Source organism: Acipenser ruthenus, chromosome 25 (genome assembly GCF_902713425.1).
Source record: "Acipenser ruthenus chromosome 25, fAciRut3.2 maternal haplotype, whole genome shotgun sequence".
Lineage (NCBI taxonomy): Eukaryota > Metazoa > Chordata > Actinopteri > Acipenseriformes > Acipenseridae > Acipenser > Acipenser ruthenus.
The window spans coordinates 28,276,586-28,300,462 of NC_081213.1; the positions used below are offsets into that span (position 1 = coordinate 28,276,586).

General features: G+C 46.0%; 1 protein-coding gene across 1 annotated transcript; it reads left to right on the forward strand.

The window, feature by feature from the left end:
* Positions 1-1,542: 1,542 nt before the first annotated feature.
* Positions 1,543-23,670, forward strand: LOC117411841 (interleukin-17 receptor C). The gene is made up of 20 exons (XM_059000272.1): positions 1,543-1,711; positions 4,193-5,227; positions 10,822-10,843; positions 11,512-11,664; positions 11,938-12,093; positions 13,483-13,586; positions 13,702-13,810; positions 14,594-14,638; positions 14,777-14,916; positions 15,414-15,473; positions 15,953-16,016; positions 16,371-16,561; positions 19,155-19,205; positions 19,406-19,457; positions 19,800-19,933; positions 20,305-20,358; positions 20,506-20,563; positions 21,522-21,617; positions 22,116-22,157; positions 22,341-23,670. Exons 2-20 carry the CDS (start codon positions 5,084-5,086, stop codon positions 23,132-23,134), a joined length of 2,469 nt encoding a protein of 822 aa, XP_058856255.1. The 5' UTR covers positions 1,543-1,711; positions 4,193-5,083; the 3' UTR covers positions 23,135-23,670.
* The last annotated feature ends 207 nt before the right edge of the window (positions 23,671-23,877 follow it).

A 23,877-nucleotide genomic window follows, 5' to 3' on the forward strand; every position in this document is an offset into this window, starting at 1 on the left:
ATTCCGTTCGGAAAAGGTCTGTTTGTTTTCACAGGTTGCGTCTGTGGTTCAGTGCTGATAAAGGTGAGAGTGAAAGGTGTTTGTAATTCGGGACTCACTTGGGTAACCTCAAACACTGAGTGTTCCAGTGTCAGCAGAGAGGAACTAGATAACGCTGCGTTTCAGGACACTGGCTGCCCTTCCCCAGGCACACAGAGGTAGGACAGGGAAGCTGAAGTGCTTGTGGTTTTAACAGCCAGCCCAGCTCAGTCACATAGAGGCAAGGGCAGTCAGTCATTAACTGAGCGGAGAAACAAACAGCAAGAGCACAGCTTTCACAAGGCACCACACCCAGAGACACTACAGCACAGAGCAGAGCCTGGACAGGGGGAGAGGGGGAGACTACAACACTCCAGGATGGGAACGGTATAAGAAATGTATATAGTGACAAACATTTCGACTGTAAGCTTCTCTTCAACACTTCGGTTTAATAAAATTCAACAGCAAGCATTTCACTTGGAACCCTTTCTCTTCCTCCAATGAGAAGCAGATAGATTCTCCATACTGTCATTCCTCCAATGAGAAACAGATAGATTCTCCATACTGCCATTCCTCCAATGAGAAACAGATAGATTCTCCATACTGCCATTCCTCCAATGAGAAACAGATAGATTCTCCATACTGCCATTCCTCCAATGAGAAACAGATAGATTCTCCATACTGCCATTCCTCCAATGAGAAACAGATAGATTCTCCATACTGCCATTCCTCCAATGAGAAACAGATAGATTCTCCGTATTATCGTTCCTCCAATCAGAAGCAGATAGATTCCCAGCAGTCTGTCCTCCTATCAGAAGCAGATAGATTCCCAGCAGTCTTTCCTCCAGTCAGAAGCAGATATAGTCCCCGTACTGTTTTTCATAGTTTGCAATCATTCAGAGCGGCTCAGGGTTCATCCTCCTGCATTTATAGACTATAAAACACACTCTATCTGTATATATCATTTCACATGTGCAGGGTCTGTGCATGCCAGGGTGGAGCTTGGTGATGAAGGGACTTTAGACTTGACTTCTGTCTGAAAGGTCGCCACCCTGGTGAGGTATTTGTTTTCTGAGGAGTAGACGCTGCCCAGCAGTACAGTAACTCTTCCTATTGATATGTTGTTTACAGACAGTCTTTCTGGGAGGCTTCAGGGTTGCTAGGAGACCCGGGTGAATGAATGAATGTACACTCCAAACACAGAGGTGATTCAGTCTGTTACTCCTGATTCCCACAGCACCAGCCATGGTCTGTCTATATATATATATATAGATAGATAGATAGATAGATAGATAGATAGATAGATAGATAGATAGATAGATAGATATATGATGAGTGATATGCTTCAGCTATAAAGTAAACTCCCTAAAGTTAATAATTGTATTCAGATTGGTGTGCTGTGTGTCTGTGTGTGTCTGTGTGTGTGTGTGACGTGGACAGGCATTAGGACCCAGTGGACACTCTGTTATTTCCCAGAGCTGAGGAAATAGTTTCAGCTGCTCAAATTCCAGAGAGAGAGGGAAGGGCAGTGAAGGCAGCACAAGTATTTCATCTTTCTTTACATCCTCTTTCATTTCGACACTACGTTTCATTGTTACATTATGTTCTCTTTATTTTGTATTGTTTTATTACATTATTGCTGTATATGCGGAGAAGAATTGACCATCTTTAAACATCACCACTGAAGATACAGGTGAGCCTTCCTGATAATACAACTAAACACAGTCATAATAAAAATATCCTGGCAAATACACTGAAATTAGGGTTAGGTTCAATACACCTTTAGAGTACATGACTGAAAATTTAATAAACGGGCATAAGATGGCTCTTAGTATTTTAGATTAGTTCATGGGCTTCTGCTTTGAGAGGAGTTCTCTTTCCTATACTACTAGAGCGCTCTGCAGTGTGGAGAGTGGAGTTCTCTTTCCTATACTACTAGAGCGCTCTGCAGTGTGGAGTGGAGTTCTCTTTCCTATACTACTAGAGCGCTCTGCAGTGTTGAGAGTGGAGTTCTCTTTCCTATACTGCTAGAGCACTCTGCAGTGTTGAGAGTGGAGTTCTCTTTCCTATACTGCTAGAGCACTCTGCAGTGTTGAGAGTGGAGTTCTCTTTCCTATACTGCTAGAGCGCCCTGCAGTGTTGAGAGTGGAGTTCTCTTTCCTATACTGCTAGAGCGCTCTGCAGTGTTGAGAGTGGAGTTCTCTTTCCTATACTACTAGAGCTCCCTGCAGTGTTGAGAGTGGAGTTCTCTTTCCTATACTACTAGAGCTCCCTGCAGTGTTGAGAGTGGAGTTCTCTTTCCTAGACCTCTATGCAGCTCTACAGTGTTGAAAGAGTTTTTGGTCTCTCTGTGGTTACATGTGTATTTATTGTATACAGACTAATTTGCTTTGGTTTGTCAGTGGAAGCTTCTAAGGCTTATAATGAAATAATTTGCTTTGAATCAAACATGTTAGGAGGATCTGTTTTTCTTTGCCAAACCTCAGCTGTGAACATTGTATTTCACTGTAGCATTCCGAGCATTCAGCACAGCAATAGAAAGTGCAGCCAGAGGCTTTGAGTGGAGTTCTCTTTGCCAGACCTGTGCACAGGTACAGACCTGCAGAGTGAGAGAGGACCGGTACTGTATGTGTTACTGGGCAGTGACATGTTCTCATGGACCCCGAGTTCATGGGAAACAAATCCGTTTAGATTACGAGATTTAGCCTATAATTAAATGATCTCTTCACAGCATCTTACTGAAATAATTTGCCTATGCAAATAAAACAACGGAGACAGGCGCACTTGACTTCACACACACAGCTTTAGATGCCGTAGGGCTGGTTACACAATGTTATTGCAGGTAAGGTAATCCCAGATCACTGCTAAGGGGGCTGTGAAACCACACTTGTCATATTAATCTCACTTGTCATATTAGCAGTTTGTTTGTTTTAGTTTTTTTACAGTACTGGACAGATAAGCAGCTGTGGGTTCATTCACCCTGTGTTTTATGTACACAGTCCTATCAGGTATCGACTCAAACAGACTTCAAGGGAGATTTAAGGTGGTATTGATGTGTTTGAGGTTACGGAGGGTTCCATCACCAAAATAAAATGTAGACTGCTTTTTAAGAGTTCTCTGAGGTTAAGCAGCGTTTTGAAAAAGGAGATTACATTTACAAAGCGGTTGAGAACAAGACCTTTATTTAGTTTAACAGTGCCCTAAAGATTTCACAGGCAGTTCCTACAAGTCTGCCAGTAGCTGCACAAACCAAACTCTTTCTAGAACTACCCATTTCCATGAAACTGTTTGGTGTATCAAATTCAAATCTCCCGTTTGTAATATTCAGGGAAGTGTTGTAGGCTTCTGTCCACTTCATGGTATCTGGTATCTCACCTGCTCTGCGTGATTGGTGCTAGTCTTTGCCCTTGTTTGCTGTAAATGTCGTCAGCAGGGTAATTTCATGACACCTCCTGCTTTGTTGGAAGTGCTCCTTCCTGGGATTGAGAATACTTGGAATAGGGGGATGTGGGAAAGAAGGGACCACGTTTTCATTCTTTGGAATTGTGACGCCCACGACCTCAGACAGGAAATGCACGCCAGGAGTGAACCTGACTGGATACTCACTCACTTACTCACTGGGCAGGCTAGCAGGGACAAGATCCACAGTGGAAAACTGCACACACTCACCATCTGTCTGTCTGTCTCTCTGTATGCCTATCTATCTATCTCTCTATCTCTCTCTATCTATCTCTCTATCTCTCTCTATCTCTCTATCGTCCTCTCTGTTTATCTTTCTATCTGTCTTGTATCCCAATAGAAGTTCATTGTGATTTCGCTGTGTTCTTTCCCATTCCTGGGGAAACAGCAAGACCACAAAGTCTTCCAGGATTACAGGGATTCAGGGAATTCAGATGAATAGAACACTACACAGAGACACTCTTATAAACGTTTAACATAGCAAAAGCAGAGTAAAGTGTAATAAAGTACAGTGAAAGCACGGTAAAACACATTTAAAAACATGACAGTCCATGATGGACTATGGTAAATGCATAGAATAACCATGGGGAAAGCATGGGGGAAATTGCTCATTTACTGTGGGAGACTTTTATAAGGTCTGTCTTTCTCTTGTTTTGTTTTCTTTACTAATCAACTTGTTTTCTCCCCTAATTTACATGGGGTCTGCTTTCTACAGACATCCAGATGCCAACAGTGAAATTAAGTCCTGTAAGCCTACTGGGGATCGGAGAGCCAGCCAATTCAATACAGTACTGGAGATCTGAGAGCCAGCCAATTCAATACAGTACTGGAGATCTGAGAGCCAGCCAATTCAATACAGTACTGGAGATCTGAGAGCCAGCCAATTCAATACAGTACTGGAGATCTGAGAGCCAGCCAATTCAATACAGTACTGGAGATCTGAGAGCCAGCCAATTCAATACAGTACTGGAGATCTGACAGCCAGCCAATTCAATACAGTACTGGAGACCTGAGAGCCAGCCAATTCAATACAGTACTGGAGATCTGAGAGCCAGCCAATTCAATACAGTACTGGAGATCTGAGAGCCAGCCAATTCAATACAGTACTGGAGATCTGAGAGCCAGCCAATTCAATACAGTTCTGGAGATCTGAGAGCCAGCCAATTCAATACAGTACTGAGACTCAAGCCTGCACATTCAATGCAGTTTGGTTACATGGTAATGGTATTCTGAGTCAGCCCATTCAATGCAGTGCGGCAGCACAGTACAGAGTAACGCAATAGGCTACTCCAACGCATTTGAGTATTGAGAACTTTGCACAGGTAGCCTGCTGTACCTGGGACCTAACACCCAACTAACTCAATACAGTACGTGAATACAAGAGAGTACTGGGGATCTTGTACGAGTGACAGTGCATTCAAAAAAAGAGAAGTTAGGAAATGGGAACTGTATCAGATAACGAAACGAGTAAAGAAGCTGCTTCAAGGCGGGGCGAGTGAAGGTAATCTCGTTGTGCGCACCTGGGACCGCACACACAGACCTGCCGCATTCGAGTTGAGCCGGCGGGCATTGGGCTGAACTCGGTCGCTCGCTATTCTAACACAGGATGGAATGTCTCCGGGCTCCGATTCTAATAAGCACGCTGCTGCTGACGTTCGGATTATCGCTGGTTCTTAGTAACGGGGTTTGGTCAGGACACTTGGTCAAGACGCACGCCGAGCATAACTTACCTACAGTTACCTGCGCCCAGGTAAATTAAGAAATGGATTGTATTATTATTATTATTATTATTATTATTATTATTATTATTATTACTATTATTATTATTATTATTATTTGGTTGTAATAGTTGCAGTGTTACTTGTACTTAGAATAAACGTACATTTTTGTAAGATAATTCTTGGTACGAAGTTTATAGAGTGTATTTATATATCTGTGCTAGCCTATATTGTGTTATTGATGTTATTATTAATTATAATTGTGTTAGCAGTTAAAGTTATCGCTTTCAAGAGTGACTATTATAAGCACGTGTATCAATATGTAATATTTTGTACAACCGACTTTGTGACGCAACCTCGTCATTGTTTTGGACAGGTTGTGCCGGCGGGCGGTTAAGCTCGGTTCAGTATTTCGTTGCATTGTTAGTGAATATACTTCAGATGCATGCATTCATTTCTGACAAGCTGGTAAAGGTGCACCCTATTGTTTTTGTAATGTGTATTTACTATGCTGTACATGTTTGATGCATTTATTTTACGAGGCTTACAGTACTTCAGTCTTCAAACGGGTTCTAGTGAGGACGGTACAGATATGTGTGTGTGTGTGTGTGTGCTTTCTTCTGAAAATCAGCGCAGTAGTTACTATGACAGGGAGATTGTAGTTTTCTTTGCTTGGCTGATGCTGACATTGCGGTGCAGTGAAGGAATGGCACTGTTCTATCACTGACGTCACAAAGCAAGTATCGATCCGCCCATTCCAGATTTTACTACCAGCTTGATTAGCCACGGTGTGCAGGTAACACGCTCAGGTGTGTCTTAACTCAGGAATGGACCACACTGCTATGCAACGGGAGTCTTATCCCCATCTCTGAGCTCTGCCACTGCAATCCATCGTTCTGCAACTGCAGTACGTCTTGCAAATATTTCAGAAAGTCTTGGAAATATTTCATGTTCTCTAATTCAGCAAGGGGCTTTGTTTGAGCGCTTTTATTACGGATTTATTTGGTGTATTATTATGATCACCGCGTGTCAAATGCCTCAACCCGTTCTGTGTAGTTAGGCGATTCAGAAAAGGCGTTTTTTCTATCACACCTAGTTGTTTTAACACACTGTCTGTTTGTAAATTGCAGTAACCTAAACAAAAGTAAAAGCAAGGCCAGCCAACGATCTTGCGACACAGAGCTGTGGCTCCGAGTATCGTGTCACATTCTGGTTTTGTTTGTTGTCTGTGGATACAGGCTGAACTTTAGCATGCACACCACAGTGACTGTGTGTGTTTTTTTTATGGTGCATCGAGGGATTTATTTATGGCCATGCATTCTCTTTCCCAGCAGTTCAGTTGCGGTTTATCTGCAGCCCGTTCCGCTTTTCTTTGCTTCTTGATATTCTTGTTGAAAGGTGCAGACTTGGTCTCCTCTTCATTTTAAAGGGGTTCTACAAGCTCGTGCCTGCGCAGCGTTTATAAGCTTGGGTTCATAGACGACTCTTTAGCGATGCTGCTGTAACCCGCACAGTAACATTGTTGCGTAATAATGCACAGGGTTGAACATTGTAACGCAGCACAATGGAACTGAATGTGGCCTGTGCAAAGACACGACAAAATACTGCAACACTGTACTGATGCACATTGCTGTATTATTATTATTATTATTATTATTATTATTATTATTATTATTATTATTATTATTATTAGCCTACTAATACTATTCATATTACTACTACTACTGATAATAGGTACGCATCGCAAAGCATTACAAACCCTCTGGCAAACCATGGTAAATAAAAACTACGGTAAGCGTGTAGTCAAGCAAGCGGAAATCCACAATGCCTGTACAAATGTGCCGCGGTGAACTGCGTTGAGAGGTGAACTGCGTTGAGAGGTGAACTGCGTTGAGAGGTGAACTGGTTGAGAGGTGAACTGCGCTGAGAGGTGAATTGCGTTGAGAGGTGAACTGCGTTGAGAGGTGAACTGGTTGAGAGGTGAACTGGTTGAGAAGTGAACTGCGTTGAGAGGTGAACTGTGTTGAGAGGTGAACTGGTTGAGAGGTGAACTGGTTGAGAGGTGAACTGGTTGGACTGTGCTCCTCAGCAGCTGTGAGATCACGTTGGGATTATCCCTGTGAAACGGGAGCAGACAGAGGCCGGTATACTGTTGCACGCCTCTCTATCTCTGGTAGCGAGCGCAGTTGAAGGAGCGCTCTCGGTTTACAGACTTCATGTTTTATGCGGGTCCGTGTCGCGTTACTCCTCTCCGCTTTCTCTGAATGCTCTCCTCTTACTGGGGGGGGGGGGGGGGGGGGGGGGGGGGGGTCACTGTTACTCTTGCACCGAAGAAGGTTCTAACAGAAACCTTCTGGTTTTGTTTTCTTCCTGTGTGTCTGTTTTGCTCGCAGGTTTCAGGTGTTGCGTGCTCCTCATTTCTAACTGGGAAGGTGTTCTTTGCACAGAGAGACGCAGCGAGGCTCGTGGTTTCACGTTTTCATTGTGAAGCAGCGAGAGGGGAATACCAGGGCGAGGGACTGGTTTGGTTAGTCATTGTTAGCGTTTACAGTTCCGGTAATCTCTTGTGCGTCAGATAACATGCAAGATACAATTACAGAACAGTGTACTGTAAAGGCTTGAGGCGAAGGTGTAGTGTAAGCATAGTAAAAGCACGGTAAACCCTGGTAAAGCGTATGTGTGATTCAAGCAGCGTGAGAAAAGCATGATGAGCTGTAAACGTAGTAACAATGCAGCCCACACGCACACGCACACGCACACGCACACGCACACGCACACGCACACGCACACACACACACACGCGCACACGCACACGCACACACACGCACACACAGACGCACATGCACACACACACACGCGCGCACACACGCACGCACACACACACGCACACACACACACATATAGCATCAAAGGTAGCTGGTAAAGGTCTGCTGGTGCTCGCTAATGGAAAGAACACTGGCTGATCTAGTCTGTATGGCAGTGCAGCTAGAACTGAAGAGCACATAGTCACCTTACCAGCGTTTATCAAACAATAGAAAAAGTGTGTGTGTAGGGGTCTGTACATCAGTGTGGCAGTGCACCAGTGACTGTGCGTTCCAAAAATCCCTTAGTGCGTTCAAACAGTCTGTCCTCAATAACAACCCATGCTTTGCATAAGGATTTGCTTCTCTCCCTTCATGCAAAACAGCACACCAGGCATCACATGATCACACAGTGGAGTCTAGTCAATTCACCAGGCACCACATTTTGATTTTGATTAAAAGCAACATAGTATTAAAATGTTGACAAAAGTCCCCATCTCTAACCCTAACCCTAACCCTACCCCTACCCCTAACCCTACCCCTAACCCTAACCCTAACCCTACCCCTACCCCTAACCCTACCCCTGCCCCTAACCCTAACCCTAACCCTAGCTCCAGTGATAAGGGTTTCTTTTGAGATCACTAAATATTGTATGCGTGCTTCATGAATTCACTGTTTCCAGTATTTCCTTGTGTTCCCCCCAGCTGTTGGTTAATTCAATTGGCTGAGGTTGCCCAGTGTGACTGTGTGTTACTGAGCTGCAGGCCTGCCAGCCGCTTTCATGTGGTGTCAATTCACTTTTTACTGCCCCTCCAATAAAACGCAGATAACGGGCAATGAAACGGGAATGAAGCGGGTGATATCTTGAGTGATATTAGCGGGCCCCGGCGATGGCAGCCCCTTATCGCCCTGTCCAGCAGTGAGAGCTGTTCACATGTGTTTACACTCCACACAGAGACTGTTTGAGCAAGCGCTCCACCATCCTGCTTTCATTGTGAGAAAGAACGCTTCAATTAACTCTTTTACAATTCAGGGAATTACAAGAAACAAAAGTGTATTAGTGACGTCTGAATCGAGCCAAAATAAATATTGTTCCTCTCTCTGGTTACTGCTTGATTAATAAGATGCTTTCCTGAAATACAACCCCCCCCCCCCCCCCCCCCCCACCAAAATAAGGATGTCATTAAATTGTGCACCAAGCGTATGGCACCTAGCCACGTACTTTTTGTAAGGCTGGAAACTACCTTGTTGTGTTGTTGTGGTACAGACAGATGACATGCTATTCAACTAGCCCCTCATGCATGACAAATCTCAAAAGATACAGCACACACTTCAGCACGATTGTCAGTCTCTCCGTGTGTGTAGGTGTGTAGGGCTGTGCTGATTCTGTGTGTGTGTGTGTGTGTGTGTGTGTGTGTGATAAGGTTGCTATGTCAGGTGTGTAGGGCTGTGCTGATTCAGTGTGTGTGTGTGTGTGTGTGTGATAAGGTTGCTATGTCAGGTGTGTAGGGCTGTGCTGATTCAGTGTGTGTGTGTGTGTGTGTGTGATAAGGTTGCTATGTCAGGTGTGTAGGGCTGTGCTGATTCAGTGTGTGCGTGTGCGTGTGTGTGTGTGTGTGTGTGATAAGGTTGCTAGGTCAGGTGTGTAGGGTTCTGCTGATTCTAGTACCTGTAATTGCCTTTAAGAATTATTTATTGGTAGGTATTCAATAAATCCATTCATCAGTGTGTTTGTCGTTGAAGGTATTCCGTTTCTTTTAGCATTCTAAATTCAATGCTGTTGACAAAGCTCAGTATCAAAAACAAAGTGATCCACAGTCTCTTATATAAGCTTTACTGCAAGACTGCAGAGTGGCATTGAGAGTGTGTGACGGTTACCTATCACAGCAGAGGCTCGTGTTCCCTTTACAGGACAGCTGAGCACAGGGAGCTCATTGTGTGCTCTGACTGTGCAATGTATTAATCAGGACTGCTTAATGTTGCATGAGTCCCGGGCCTGCATCAAGACTAACTGCCAAACCAGTGAACTGTCAGCCGGCTCCAGCGAGCTCGCGTTCAAACAGAAATCATTTCAAATGTGTGAGGGCAACATGTGCTTATCCATGACTCGCATGAGTGTGTGAGTGTGTCTGTGTCTGTGTCTGTGTCTGTGTATATTTGCATGTGTGACAAGCTCAGTGTGTTCACAGCAGCACCCATTGTGATTGAGATCAGATGATACATGAACACTTTGATACATACCAGCCAAGAACAAACACTGTCATTCTGTCAAAGAGTCTGCAGGATAACATCAAGATAAACCTGATAATGAGCACTGAAACACTGCGTTCTCAACTCTGCAGCGCTGTCATTACCAGCACCTTAATAATAATGAGCACTAGTCTACACACTCCATTCTCAGCTCTGCAGCGCTGTCATTACCAGCACCTTAATAATAATGAGCACTAGTCTACACACTCCATTCTCAGCTCTGCAGCGCTGTCATTACCAGCACCTTAATAATAATGAGCACTAGTCTACACACTCCATTCTCAGCTCTGCAGCGCTGTCATTACCAGCACCTTAATAATAATGAGCACTAGTCTACACACTGCATTCTCAGCTTATTATTTATAGTATAGGAAAGAGAACTCCACTCAACACTGCAGAGCAGTAAACAAATCTGCCTATTTGTTCCACAAGGTATCAGTGCTGAGCTAGAGAACGTTACTAAATGTATATTAGTGTTTGTAATACCCCTTCTCTCTCTCTCTCTCTCTCTCTCTCTCTCTCTCTCTCTCTCTCTCTCTCTCTCTCTCTCTCTCTCTCTCTCTCTCTCGTCACAGGGTTTGAGCTGCAGTGTGGAAGGTGAGTCAGTGACACTCTACCGGGCTTCATTCACAGAGCCTTGAAGTCATAGTGATGAGTTATTTTAACCTCGTAATGTCTTTCCCACGCACGTGTCTTCTCGCACACATACACGCTGTGTTAATGCATGTAAAAGGATGGCTTACAGGTATCCGCTTGAGTTTCAAACATTTCCATTCTTTAAGTTAGAATGTTTTTGATAACAGTTTACTGAACCCATCATGAACAACAAATACTGCGTCTGTACATAAAGGATGTGAGTAACAATGTCTGACTATTATCATTATTATTATTATTATTATTATTATTATTATTATTATTATTATTATTATTATTATTATTATTATATTAAAGTAATGAAACATTGCTTGACGTTTTCTAACCATCGCCCTGTGTTTGTGTTTGGGTTTGTGTCTGTCTGTCTGTCTGTCTCTGTGTCTGTGTGTTTATCTGTGTGTCTTTGTTTGTCTGTCTATCTGTCTGTCTTTGTGTGTTTTTGTTTGTCTGTTTGTCTGTTTGTCTGTTTGTCTGCGTGTTTGTGTCTGCCTGCATGTCTGTGTTTGTCTGCATGTGTGTGTTTTCCTGTGTTTGTCTCTGTCTCTGTGTGTGTGTCTCTGTGTGTCTCTGTGTGTGTGTCTCTGTCTCTGCGTGTCTCTGTGTTCCCGCAGTGCTCTCGAAGCTCTCCTCCCCCAGCAGTGTGCTGTCCCCCCCCAGCAGTGTGCTGCTCCCCACCCTCATGGACTCTGAGACCCTGCTGTGCTGCCAGAGAGAGGGGGACTGCCAGCCCTGCCTGCGGGTTCGGATCAGCATGTCCGTCACAGGTACAAGAACTCCTCTTACAAGAGAGCACTGGAAAACAGGGACTGTGTGAGCAACGTCACTGCAGCTTCAACCCCGTACCAATGCTGACATATACAACAGCACACGCTTGTGTGAAGAACACGGGCACTGTATACAAAGCATGTGTATCATTATGCAGGCTCTTCATGAAATCCTGGCCACTCCAGTCTCCTGTCTAATCTCTCTGGTATCTATCAGTCTGTCTGTCCTGGCCACTGGTCTCTTCTCTGATCTCTGTGGTCTGTTCCTCCCAGGTCCTCCGGGCGCAGAGGGGGAGGGATCAGGCGGGGCGGGGCTGGGTGACTCCTTCTCGGATGAGTCTGACCTAGAGCAGGACGAGGAAGTGGAGGGGGAGGAGGGGGACAGTGAATTGAAGAGGGGCAGCACGCACCCAGAGCCCTCTCAGACTGGTGAGAGAGAACACAGCGCTGCATTGCTGTTTATTTTGTTTCCTGATTTTGGTAAATTTGTCACAAACGTAAATATATAGTGTGTGTTGCTGATGCATTGTGTGTGTGTTGCTGATGCATTGTGTGTGTGTTGCTGATGCATTGTGTGTGTGTGTGTTGCTCATGCATTGTGTGTGTGTGTTGCTCATGCATTGTGTGTGTGTTGCTGATGCATTGTGTGTGTGTGTTACTCATGCATTGTGTGTGTGTGTTGCTGATGCATTGTGTGTGTGTGTTACTCATGCATTGTGTGTGTGTGTTGCTGATGCATTGTGTGTGTATTGCTGATGCATTGTGTGTGTGTTGCTGATGCATTGTGTGTGTGTTGCTGATGCATTGTGTGTGTGTGTGTTGCTCATGCATTGTGTGTGTGTGTTGCTCATGCATTGTGTGTGTGTTGCTGATGCATTGTGTGTGTGTGTTACTCATGCATTGTGTGTGTGTGTTGCTGATGCATTGTGTGTGTGTGTGTTACTCATGCATTGTGTGTGTGTGTTGCTGATGCATTGTGTGTGTGTATTGCTGATGCATTGTGTGTGTGTTGCTGATGCATTGTGTGTGTGTTGCTGATGCATTGTGTGTGTGTGTGTTGCTCATGCATTGTGTGTGTGTTGCTGATGCATTGTGTGTGTGTGTTACTCATGCATTGTGTGTGTGTGTTGCTGATGCATTGTGTGTGTGTGTTACTCATGCATTGTGTGTGTGTGTTGCTGATGCATTGTGTGTGTGTGTTACTCATGCATTGTGTGTGTGTGTTGCTGATGCATTGTGTGTGTGTATTGCTGATGCATTGTGTGTGTGTTGCTGATGCATTGTGTGTGTGTTGCTGATGCATTGTGTGTGTGTGTGTTGCTCATGCATTGTGTGTGTGTTGCTGATGCATTGTGTGTGTGTGTTACTCATGCATTGTGTGTGTGTGTTGCTGATGCATTGTGTGTGTGTGTTACTCATGCATTGTGTGTGTGTGTTGCTGATGCATTGTGTGTGTGTGTTGCTGATGCATTGTGTGTGTGTTGCTGAAGCATTGTGTGTGTATTGCTGATGCATTGTGTGTGTGTGTGTTGCTCATGCATTGTGTGTGTGTGTGTTGCTCATGCATTGGGGGTGTGTGTTGCTGATGCATTGTGTGTGTGTTGCTCATGCATTGTGTGTGTGTATTGCTGATGCATTGGGGGGGGTGTTGCTGATGCATTGTGTGTGTGTTGCTGATGCATTGTGTGTGTGTTGCTGATGCATTGTGTGTGTGTTGCTGATGCATTGTGTGTGTGTGTTGCTCATGCATTGTGTGTGTGTGTTGCTGCATGTTGTTAGTGTGTGTGTCTTACTGACATGCATGTTCTGTGTTCCCAGCTCCCCTCAGGGCCACAGTGATGGTGTGTGTGGTCACTCCACCCAGTACTGGACAATGGCTGAGAGTCACCCTGACCAGCAACTCCACTGCGCCGGGGCCTGTGGTGAGGAGAGGGGAAGGGAGGGGAGGGGAGGGGAGGAGGGTGTCTGTCTGCCTGTCTCTGTCTCCCTCTCTCTCTCTGTGTCTCTGACCGCTCCTCTCTCTCTCTGTCTCTGCAGGGCACTGTTCAGCTGGACTCTGTCCCAGTGCCAGTGGGCAGTGAGGTGCAACTGAGAGCTCTCTCTCAGTACCAGGGCAGATCTTTGGAGCTGATACACAGTGTGCCAAGTATGTGATCCCCCTGTACCTGAACCCCATTACCTGAAACCTTTTACCTGAACCCTTTTACCTGAACCCCATTACGTGAACCCCATTACCTGAACCCCATTACCTGAACCCTTTTACCTGAACCCCATTACGTGAACCCCATTACCTGAACCCTTTTACCTGAACCCCATTACGTGAACCCCATTACCTGAACCCCTTTACCTGAACCTGTTTTACCTGAACCCCATTACCTGAACCCGTTTTACCTGAACCCCTTTACCTGAACCCCTTTACTTGAACCCCTTTACCTGAATCCCATTACCTGAACCCCATTACCTGAACCCCTTTACCTGAACCCCATTACTTGAACCCCATTACCTGAACCCCATTATCTGAACCCCTTTACCTGAACCCCATTATCTGAACCCCATTATCTGAACCTCATTACCTGAACCCCATTACCTGAACCCCATTATCTGAACCCCATTACCTGAATCCCATTACCTGAACCTCATTACCTGAACCCCATTACCTGAACCTCATTACCTGAACCCCCTTTTATTTGAAACACCCTTTTTTTAATCATAGGAGTGTCCTCCAACATGTTCCCCCATTATAATCTCCTCTCCTGGTGCAGTGTGTATCTGAGGGGTGACTCTCTGTGTTCCTCTCCTCGTTATAATCTCCTCTCCTGGTGCAGTGTGTATCTGAGGGGTGACTCTCTGTGTTCCTCTCCTCGTTATAATCTCCTCTCCTGGTGCAGAGTGTATCTGAGGGGTGACTCTCTGTGTTCCTCTCCCCCAGGCTGTTCACATCGTGACCTGCAGAGGACAGTAAAGCGCTGTGCTGGTGAGTCTTTTGTTTTAGGTTCTCAATTGGTTCTAGGTCTTAATTTATTCAAAATGTGCAGCCCCTTGTACCTTGTTTTTGATTGTCTGCCTTGTTGTTCCTGGTTGACTCTGATTGGCTGGCCTGTCCCTGCTTCAGTCCCCACAATGAACACCACCATAGACTGGGAGAGGGGCGTGGCCACGCTGCGATTGGACGGGACTGATCGAAGCCACACCCATGTGATGGTGTGCCTGATGCAAAGAATAGGGGAGCGGTGCCAAGCAAGCTGGACACAGGTACGAGAGAGCAGTGTGTCTGCCTGCCTGTGTCTCTGTCTCTGTGTGTCTAACTGTGTGTGCAGTGTGCACTGTGAGTGTGTGTGCAGTGTGTAGTGAGTGTGTGCAGTGTGTGTGTGCACTTTGTGCAGTGATTGTGCAGTGTGTACTGTGTGTAGTGAGTGTGTGCAGTGTGCACTGTGTGTAGTGCGTGTGCACTGTGTGTAGTGAGTGTAGTGCATGTGCACTGTGTGTAGTGCGTGTGCACTGTGTGTAGTGAGTGTGTGCAGTGTGCACTGTGTGTAGTGCATGTGCACTGTGTGTAGTGCGTGTGCACTGTGTGTAGTGAGTGTAGTGCATGTGCACTGTGTGTAGTGAGTGTGTGCAGTGTGCACTGTGTGTAGTGCATGTGCACTGTGTGTAGTGCATGTGCACTGTGTGTAGTGCATGTGCACTGTGTGTAGTGAGTGTGTATTGAGTGTGTGTGGTATACTGACATCTCTAGCCTTGTCTTGCAGAACCACACTCAGGTGCGGCACATCCCTTTCAGAGACATCACCCCCTGTCTGTGCTTCCAGGTACTGCACCAGCAATTGTTTTCTCTTCAAAAGCATCACAGGGACAAAATTCAACAACATCAGCCGGTTCCTTGTTACAGCGCTGAGCTTCAGTCGTGAATTCAGAGCTAAATTAACTGAACTGTTTAAGAAGTAATGCCTCAGTCTCTCTCTCTCTCTCTCTCTCTCTCTCTCCCTCCCTCTCTCTCCCTCTCTCTCTCTCTCTCTCTCCCTCCCTCCCTCTCTCTCTCTCTCTCTCTCTCTCTCTCTCTCTCTGGCTGCAATATTATACTGCACTGAGATTTCTGCTACCTTTCTTTTCTCCCAAAACAGGATTTTCAGTTTCTCCGTCCTTCTCTTTGTGCAGCTTGAGAGAATATTTTTTTTCTCGGATGTTCTTTATATTTTCGTACGGTGCTGGACACAGAGTGGGGTGACTTTGGTGTTTGCCAGTTTCAGTTTGTGGTCACTAATCCTGTCTAACTCTTTCTCTTTCTCAGTACTACTGGTGGGGGATTCGTGATGCTGTGCGCAAACAGAGCTGCCCCTTTTCAAACCTCACAGGTGAGGGGGGATGGAGGCGCCTCTTATTCTGATTTAAACCATTTTAAAACTAGTCCATTGGTTGATTTCTCTACGTGATTTTTAACCTAGTGTAAAGGGCTGGTGATCATACTGTTACAGTCAGGTTTTTAAAGACCAACAATTGACAAGCTATTAAATAATGTTGTATTAGTGCAAAGTGCCAGAAGACGCTGTTGGCTTGTTCTGTTGCAAGGTATTTAATAATGTGTAGATTGCACACGGTGGTTGCGAGCACATTTTGAAGAGGTTTCTTGACTCTTTGGAGAAAGGGAGTATGTGCACAGCTGTGCTGACGCTCCTTGCTCTAACCCGCTCCTGTGTGTGTCTCTGCAGAGTTCCAGGAGAATGTGTGGCGCAATCTCTCTCTGACGGTTAACAGCACGGCGACCCTCCTGCATGGAACGGCGCTGTCCTGGCTCTTCACTGCCCCCTGCAGAGTGGAGGCTGAAGTGTGGCTGTGCTGGTGGTCCGGCGGGAGGGGCTCCGAGTGCCGTGAGATCCAGGGCTCCAGGAAGCGACTCGAGGTAACAGGGTGGGTCTGGACTGCAGCTGTCAGTCAGGCCATACACAAGCCTGTCTGTCTCTTTGTCTCTGGTTTCTGTCTGTCTGTGTTTTCTGTCTGTTTGTTTTCTGTCTGTCTGTGTTTTCTGTCTGTCTCTGTTTTCTGTCTGTTTGTTTTCTGTCTGTCTGTGTTTTCTGTCTGTTTGTTTTCTGTCTGTCTGTGTTTTCTGTCTGTTTGTTTTCTGTCTGTTTGTTTTCTGTCTGTCTGTGTTTTCTGTCTGTTTGTTTTCTGTCTGTTTGTTTTCTGTCTGTCTGTTGTTTCTGTCTGTCTGTGTTTTCTGTCTGTTTGTTTTCTGTCTGTCTGTTGTTTCTGTCTGTCTCTGGTTTCTGTCTGTTTGTTTTCTGTCTGTCTGTGTTTTCTGTCTGTTTGTTTTCTGTCTGTCTGTGGTTTCTGTCTGTGGTTTCTGTCTGTTTGTTTTCTGTCTGTCTGTGGTTTCTGTCTGTTTGTTTTCTGTCTGTCTGTGTTTTCTGTCTGTCTGTGTTTTCTGTCTGTTTGTTTTCTGTCTGTCTGTTTGTTTTCTGTCTGTCTGTTTGTTTTCTGTCTGTTTGTTTTCTGTCTGTTTGTTTTCTGTCTGTCTGTGTTTTCTGTCTGTTTGTTGTTTCTGTCTGTCTGTCTTTTCTGTCTGTTTGTTTTCTGTCTGTCTGTGTTTTCTGTCTGTCTGTTTGTTTTCTGTCTGTCTGTGTTTTCTGTCTGTCTGTTTGTTTTCTGTCTGTCTGGGTTTTCTGTCTGTTTGTTTTCTGTCTGTCTCTGGTTTCTGTCTGTTTTCTGTCTGTCTGTGGTTTCTGTCTGTTTGTTTTCTGTCTGTCTGTGTTTTCTGTCTGTTTGTTTTCTGTCTGTCTGTTTGTTTTCTGTCTGTCTGTGTTTTCTGTCTGTCTGTTTGTTTTCTGTCTGTCTGTGTTTTCTGTCTGTCTGTGTTTTCTGTCTGTCTGTTTGTTTTCTGTCTGTCTGTGTTTTCTGTCTGTCTGTGTTTTCTGTCTGTTTGTTTTCTGTCTGTCTGTTTGTTTTCTGTCTGTCTGTTTGTTTTCTGTCTGTTTGTTTTCTGTCTGTTTGTTTTCTGTCTGTCTGTGGTTTCTGTCTGTTTGTTGTTTCTGTCTGTCTGTCTTTTCTGTCTGTTTGTTTTCTGTCTGTCTGTGTTTTCTGTCTGTCTGTTTGTTTTCTGTCTGTCTGTGTTTTCTGTCTGTCTGTTTGTTTTCTGTCTGTCTGGGTTTTCTGTCTGTTTGTTTTCTGTCTGTCTCTGGTTTCTGTCTGTTTTCTGTCTGTCTGTGGTTTCTGTCTGTTTGTTTTCTGTCTGTCTGTGTTTTCTGTCTGTTTGTTTTCTGTCTGTCTGTGTTTTCTGTCTGTCTGTGTTTTCTGTCTGTCTGTGTTTTCTGTCTGTCTGTTTGTTTTCTGTCTGTCTGTGTTTTCTGTCTGTTTGTTTTCTGTCTGTCTCTGGTTTCTGTCTGTTTTCTGTCTGTCTGTGGTTTCTGTCTGTTTGTTTTCTGTCTGTCTGTGTTTTCTGTCTGTTTGTTTTCTGTCTGTCTGTGTTTTCTGTCTGTCTGTTTGTTTTCTGTCTGTTTGTTTTCTGTCTGTTTGTTTTCTGTCTGTCTGTGTTTTCTGTCTGTTTGTTTTCTGTCTGTTTGTGGTTTCTGTCTGTTTGTTTTCTGTCTGTCTGTGTTTTCTGTCTGTTTGTTTTCTGTCTGTCTGTGTTTTCTGTCTGTTTGTGGTTTCTGTCTGTTTGTTTTCTGTCTGTCTGTGTTTTCTGTCTGTTTGTTTTCTGTCTGTCTCTGGTTTCTGTCTGTTTTCTGTCTGTCTGTGGTTTCTGTCTGTTTGTTTTCTGTCTGTCTGTGTTTTCTGTCTGTTTGTTTTCTGTCTGTCTGTGTTTTCTGTCTGTCTGTGTTTTCTGTCTGTTTGTTTTCTGTCTGTCTGTTTGTTTTCTGTCTGTCTGTGTTTTCTGTCTGTCTGTTTGTTTTCTGTCTGTCTGTGGTTTCTGTCTGTTTGTTTTCTGTCTGTCTGTGTTTTCTGTCTGTCTGTGTTTTCTGTCTGTCTGTTTGTTTTCTGTCTGTCTGTGGTTTCTGTCTGTTTGTTTTCTGTCTGTCTGTGTTTTCTGTCTGTTTGTTTTCTGTCTGTCTCTGGTTTCTGTTTGTTTTCTGTCTGTCTGTTTGTTTTCTGTCTGTCTGTGTTTTCTGTCTGTTTGTTTTCTGTCTGTCTGTGTTTTCTGTCTGTTTGTTTTCTGTCTGTCTCTGGTTTCTGTTTGTTTTCTGTCTGTCTGTTTGTTTTCTGTCTGTCTGTGTTTTCTGTCTGTTTGTTTTCTGTCTGTCTGTGTTTTCTGTCTGTTTGTTTTCTGTCTGTCTGTGTTTTCTGTCTGTTTGTTTTCTGTCTGTCTCTGGTTTCTGTTTGTTTTCTGTCTGTCTGTTTGTTTTCTGTCTGTTTGTTTTCTGTCTGTTTGTTTTCTGTCTGTTTGTTTTCTGTCTGTCTGTGTTTTCTGTCTGTTTGTTGTTTCTGTCTGTTTGTTGTTTCTGTCTGTCTGTTGTTTCTGTCTGTCTGTGTGTAACCAGGTGTGTTTGTGTCTCCTCTAGAAACAGGGAGAATTCCTCAATGTGGATCCTCACCCTTCCCTCTGTGTGCAGGTAACTCACTCCTGTTCACTCACTCCCACTCATTTACACACCCTCACACTCAGTATCACACCCCACTCACACTCACTATCACACCCTCACACTCACACACACACACACACACACGCTCGCACTCACTAGTGTTGTAGTGTTATTGACACATCTAGGGGTGCGTGTGTATTTTAACTCTCTTTGTCTGTATGTCTGTGCAGGCGCAGGTGCCGGGCATGGGGCAGCCCTTAGACCCTCAGTGCCCCTTCACTGGTGAGTGCTCTGTCTGTCTGCAGCCTCGAGAGTGTGAACCAGCTCCAAGAAGGACATTCAACAAAGAAACACTGTATTTACATATGAACAGAAAACAAGGAAGAGCACACTGAATAAAAAACAAAGAAAGAATTGTTGTTACTATATAAAGAAAGAGAAATCAAAAAGATAGAAAAAGAAAATAAGAAAATAATTCAACTTGTCACTGTAAAACAAAGAAAGAAAGAAAGAAAGAAAGAAAGAAAGAAAGAAAGAAAGAAAGAAAGAAAGAGTCAGGCAGAGTGTGGGTCAGTCTGGGGTCCTGCTGTTTTGCTGTCTCACCGCTGCTTGTCCCCTCCCCAGCATCTCATCCCCAATGGTCTGTCAACCCGTCTCTGAGAGGACAGACATTGACCGTCAAGCTGTCCCACAACAGCGTCCCTGTGTCCCTGTGCAAGAGGACAGGTCCAAACTGTACACTTGTCAACACCAGCCAGGTAGGTTCACTGGATTTCACTGTACTGTGACAGGCACGTAGCGCGGACGCCTGCACAGCATGTTTACATATGCTAGGCCCTTGTTTACTCTGTGCTGTAATGAAAAGGCAGAAGTCATACATTAATAATTGAGTAAGGTCAGTAAAGTATGCTGTGATCTCACTTTATGTTATTAACCATATAAAAGTTTCCCACATAAAGTGTAATAAATCACAGTGAAAGCATGGTAAAGCATAGGCTAAGATCCAGGCCATTGTTAAAGAGAGCCCCTTATCCAATGGAGATGACCCTGGAGAGAATGTTGTGTATTTTGTAAAGCTTGTGATTCATACCTGCGTGTTTGATTTCCTGTGCTGTTGTTTTTTCCTCAGACTGGCTCTTGGCAGCTGCAGCTTCATGACCCGGGTTCGAGTGACTGTCTGGAGGTGAGTCAGCAGTCAGTTTCACAGAGTAAAATCCTGTGTAATAAAGCATAGTGAAAGCATGGCAAAGTGTAAACAGCATAGTGAAAACATGGCAAAGCAACGTTAAGCTTTGATGACTGATCAGCCCTGGTCTCTCTTCTTCTCTAGGCCTGGAGGACGGATGTTAGTTTCTCCCCCCGAGTCCTGGTCTGTCCAGCGGACCTGGGTAAGACTCCTAGGTCTGGGGAGCAGGGGAGGATCCATCATACCTGAGAGCGGGGTCCTTGAACATAGCAGGCTGGCTAGGGGGCTAGGCAGGATGTCTTGAAGATAGCAGGCTGGCTAGGGGGCTAGGCAGGACGTCTTGAAGATAGCAGGCTGGCTAGGGGGCTAGGCAGGACGTCTTGAAGATAGCAGGCTGGCTAGGGGACTAGGCAGGATGTCTTGAAGATAGCAGGCTGGCTAGGGGGCTAGGCAGGACGTCTTGAAGATAGCAGGCTGGCTAGGGGGCTAGGCAGGACGTCTTGAAGATAGCAGGCTGGCTAGGGGACTAGGCAGGATGTCTTGAAGATAGCAGGCTGGCTAGGGGACTAGGCAGGACGTCTTGAAGATAGCAGGCTGGCTAGGGGACTAGGCAGGACGTCTTGAAGATAGCAGGCTGGCTAGGGGACTAGGCAGGACGTTTTGAAGATAGCAGGCTGGCTAGGGGACTAGGCAGGACGTCTTGAAGATAGCAGGCTGGCTAGGGGTCTAGGCAGGACATCTTGAAGATAGCAGGCTGGCTAGGGGACTAGGCAGGATGTCTTGAAGATAGCAGGCTGGCTAGGGGGCTAGGCAGGACGTCTTGAAGATAGCAGGCTGGCTAGGGGGCTAGGAAAGATGTCCAGGGTTGTACTTTGATTTGAAACTGGTCAACAGTCTGTATGCCCAAAACTGTCATTGAGCTCAAATAAAAGCATTCAAATTCACCTCTAAAACACAAGCCGACTCAGGAAATGCATTCGTACTGTAGAAATGATTTCAAGGTGTGAATTGAATTGAGATGTCATTTTGATTGATAATATAACCCTTTCACTGACTGGATTACTCAGAGGATTGCAGCTCGCTTGTGCAGTCAGGCTCATGAGAGCGTGTGTGCACTCGGGTTTCAGCGTGCTTGTGTGATTCATCATTTCCTCCTCCAGCCCACAGGTGGCGCTGGACCCTGCCTCTGCTGCTGTGCCTGGTCCTCCTGTCTCTGGGAGTGCTGACTGCTGTACTGCTGAGAAGAGCCTTTAAGAGTAAGACCCATGAACTCCTTCATTCAACCACACCCACCTTCCCTTACTGCCTAGCTCCCTCACTCTCTCCCTATTTCCCCACTCCCTCCTTCTCCCTCGCTCTCCTCCTCTCCATCCCTCATCCTCTCTCATCTGCTTCACGCACTCCTCACTTCCTCCTTCCCTCCCTCCCTCTTCCCTCATTCCTCCCTTCCTTCCCCCCTCGCTGACACACATAGATCAATATACCTTACAGCAGATCTGGTCCAGGGAAAGAGTTTGTTCAGGTAAGGGGGGTGGGGTCACTGATGGAACACTTGGGGTGCAGGTGAGATAAGGGGGGTTGTAAGGGGTTCTAGAACTGTGCCTAATGAATGACAATGTTGAGTGCAGTTTTGAGAATCCAGCCCATTACACCCACAGGAATCCCATGGGAACAGACAGCCAGTGATAGTGAGTGGGCCTGGGTGTGTGTATTATAGTGTATGAGAGAGTGATGCAGCATGTCTTTTGTTGCAGACTGGATCCAAAGAGTGTGCAAGGGAAGAGCCAGCCTGAAAGGTGAGCTATACTCTCTCTCACTCTCTCTCCCTCTCCCTATTGCCTCACTCACTCCTTCTTTCTCTCCCTCATCCTCTCTCTCCAGGTAGAGTGGTTGTCCTTCTCTCCATCCTCTCTCTCTCTCACCCCTCCTCTCTCTCTCTCTCTCTCTCACCCCTCCTCTCTCTCTCTCTCTCCATGCAGGCACGCTGGGCGGTGGTCATGTCCTGCTGCTCTACCCCTCGGAGGAGTCGGTCTCCCTGCCTGTGCTGGTGTCCAGCCTGGGCTCCTCTCTGGCTGAGCTGGGCTTCTCCGTGTCGCTGGACCTGTGGAGCCGCACCCAGCTCTGCTCCCTGGGCCCGGTCCCCTGGCTGCACTCCAGGCTGGCCCAGCTGCAGCAGGACGGGGGCAAGGCGGTTCTGATTCTGACCCAGGGAGCATGGGAGCAGGCCGAACGCTGGGTCCAGCACCCGGGCAGCAGGACCCGGCAGATACAGAACTCCTCGGAACTTCGCCTGGACGTGTTCAGCGCCTCCCTCAGCTGCATTCTCGCCGACTTCCTCCAGGGCCGCGCCGGCGAGCGCTTCGTCCTGGCCCAGTTTGAGACCCCCCTGCTCCCCGTCTTGAAGCATGAAGGGCTCCCCGAGATATTCAAGGGGATCCCCCTCTACAGCCTGCCCACTCAGAGTCTGGCCTTCCTCACCGAGCTCTCCGCAGTGCCCCGGAACAGTGGCACCAGCAGGGGGCGCCGAGCTGACAGCCTGAGGGCTGCGTCCAAAGAGTTCACGGGCAGGCTGGCCCGGAGGTTAAAGGAGGTCCAGCGCGGGGCCCAGCAGGAGTCGGGAGACTGGGTGAACTGGGAGGAGGAGTGCAGGCAATCCCGGTACAGCACTGATTCGGGAGTCGGGGGGACGGAGGACATGTGGGAGAGTGTGCCGCTCCAACCCAACAAAGCCAGACCACAGGGCAGGGAGACCAGCCTGGCTCACTGGGTGTGAGGGGGTGCTGGAGGACAGGAGAACATTTACGAACGAGAGGGGGCGTTCGGCACATCAGTGCTCACCTGGTTCCAAGATTGATCTCAAAACTCTGTCAAGTCGGGTCTTAAAGGATCCCAGTGATTCAGCCTCAACAACATGACTTGGTAGCCCACTGGATCCCCCGACCCCTCTCTGTGTGAAGAGGTGTCTCCTTCCTTCTGTCCCTAGTCTCCAATTCATTTCCAACTGTGTGTCCTCTGGTCCTGGTTTTTGTGCTCTTATAAACACTCTTTTAAGACATTACAAACTGTTGCCTAACAATGGGTTTGCATAGGACATGTAATAATAAGCACACATAGGAAAAGCACAGAGGTAGCACAGTGTAGCTATGCGTGAGACAAGCATGAGACACTGCAACATAATTCAGATGGCGTGTGACTGGGCTGTATCTGATATGATGGGAATGGGACTGTTCTGCACCAAAGCTGTGGTTTTTTTTCTGTTTTCAATGTGCTTGTATAAATATGTAAATAAAAGTAAATATCCAAACGTGACTTATTCTTCTCATGTATATGTTTGCAGTGGAGATTACCATGTGTCTCCATGTACACTAGGACAGTTTGGGAGAGTTCAGGCTCTCCAATGCATCCCGTCTCAGTGACCTTTCACAGCAGCGACCTTTCACTTACCAGAGAGTTTAAAAGCCTGTCCTCTTGTGCACGGAGTCCTATGGTAACCCTAGGGGAGATACCTCAGAAGGG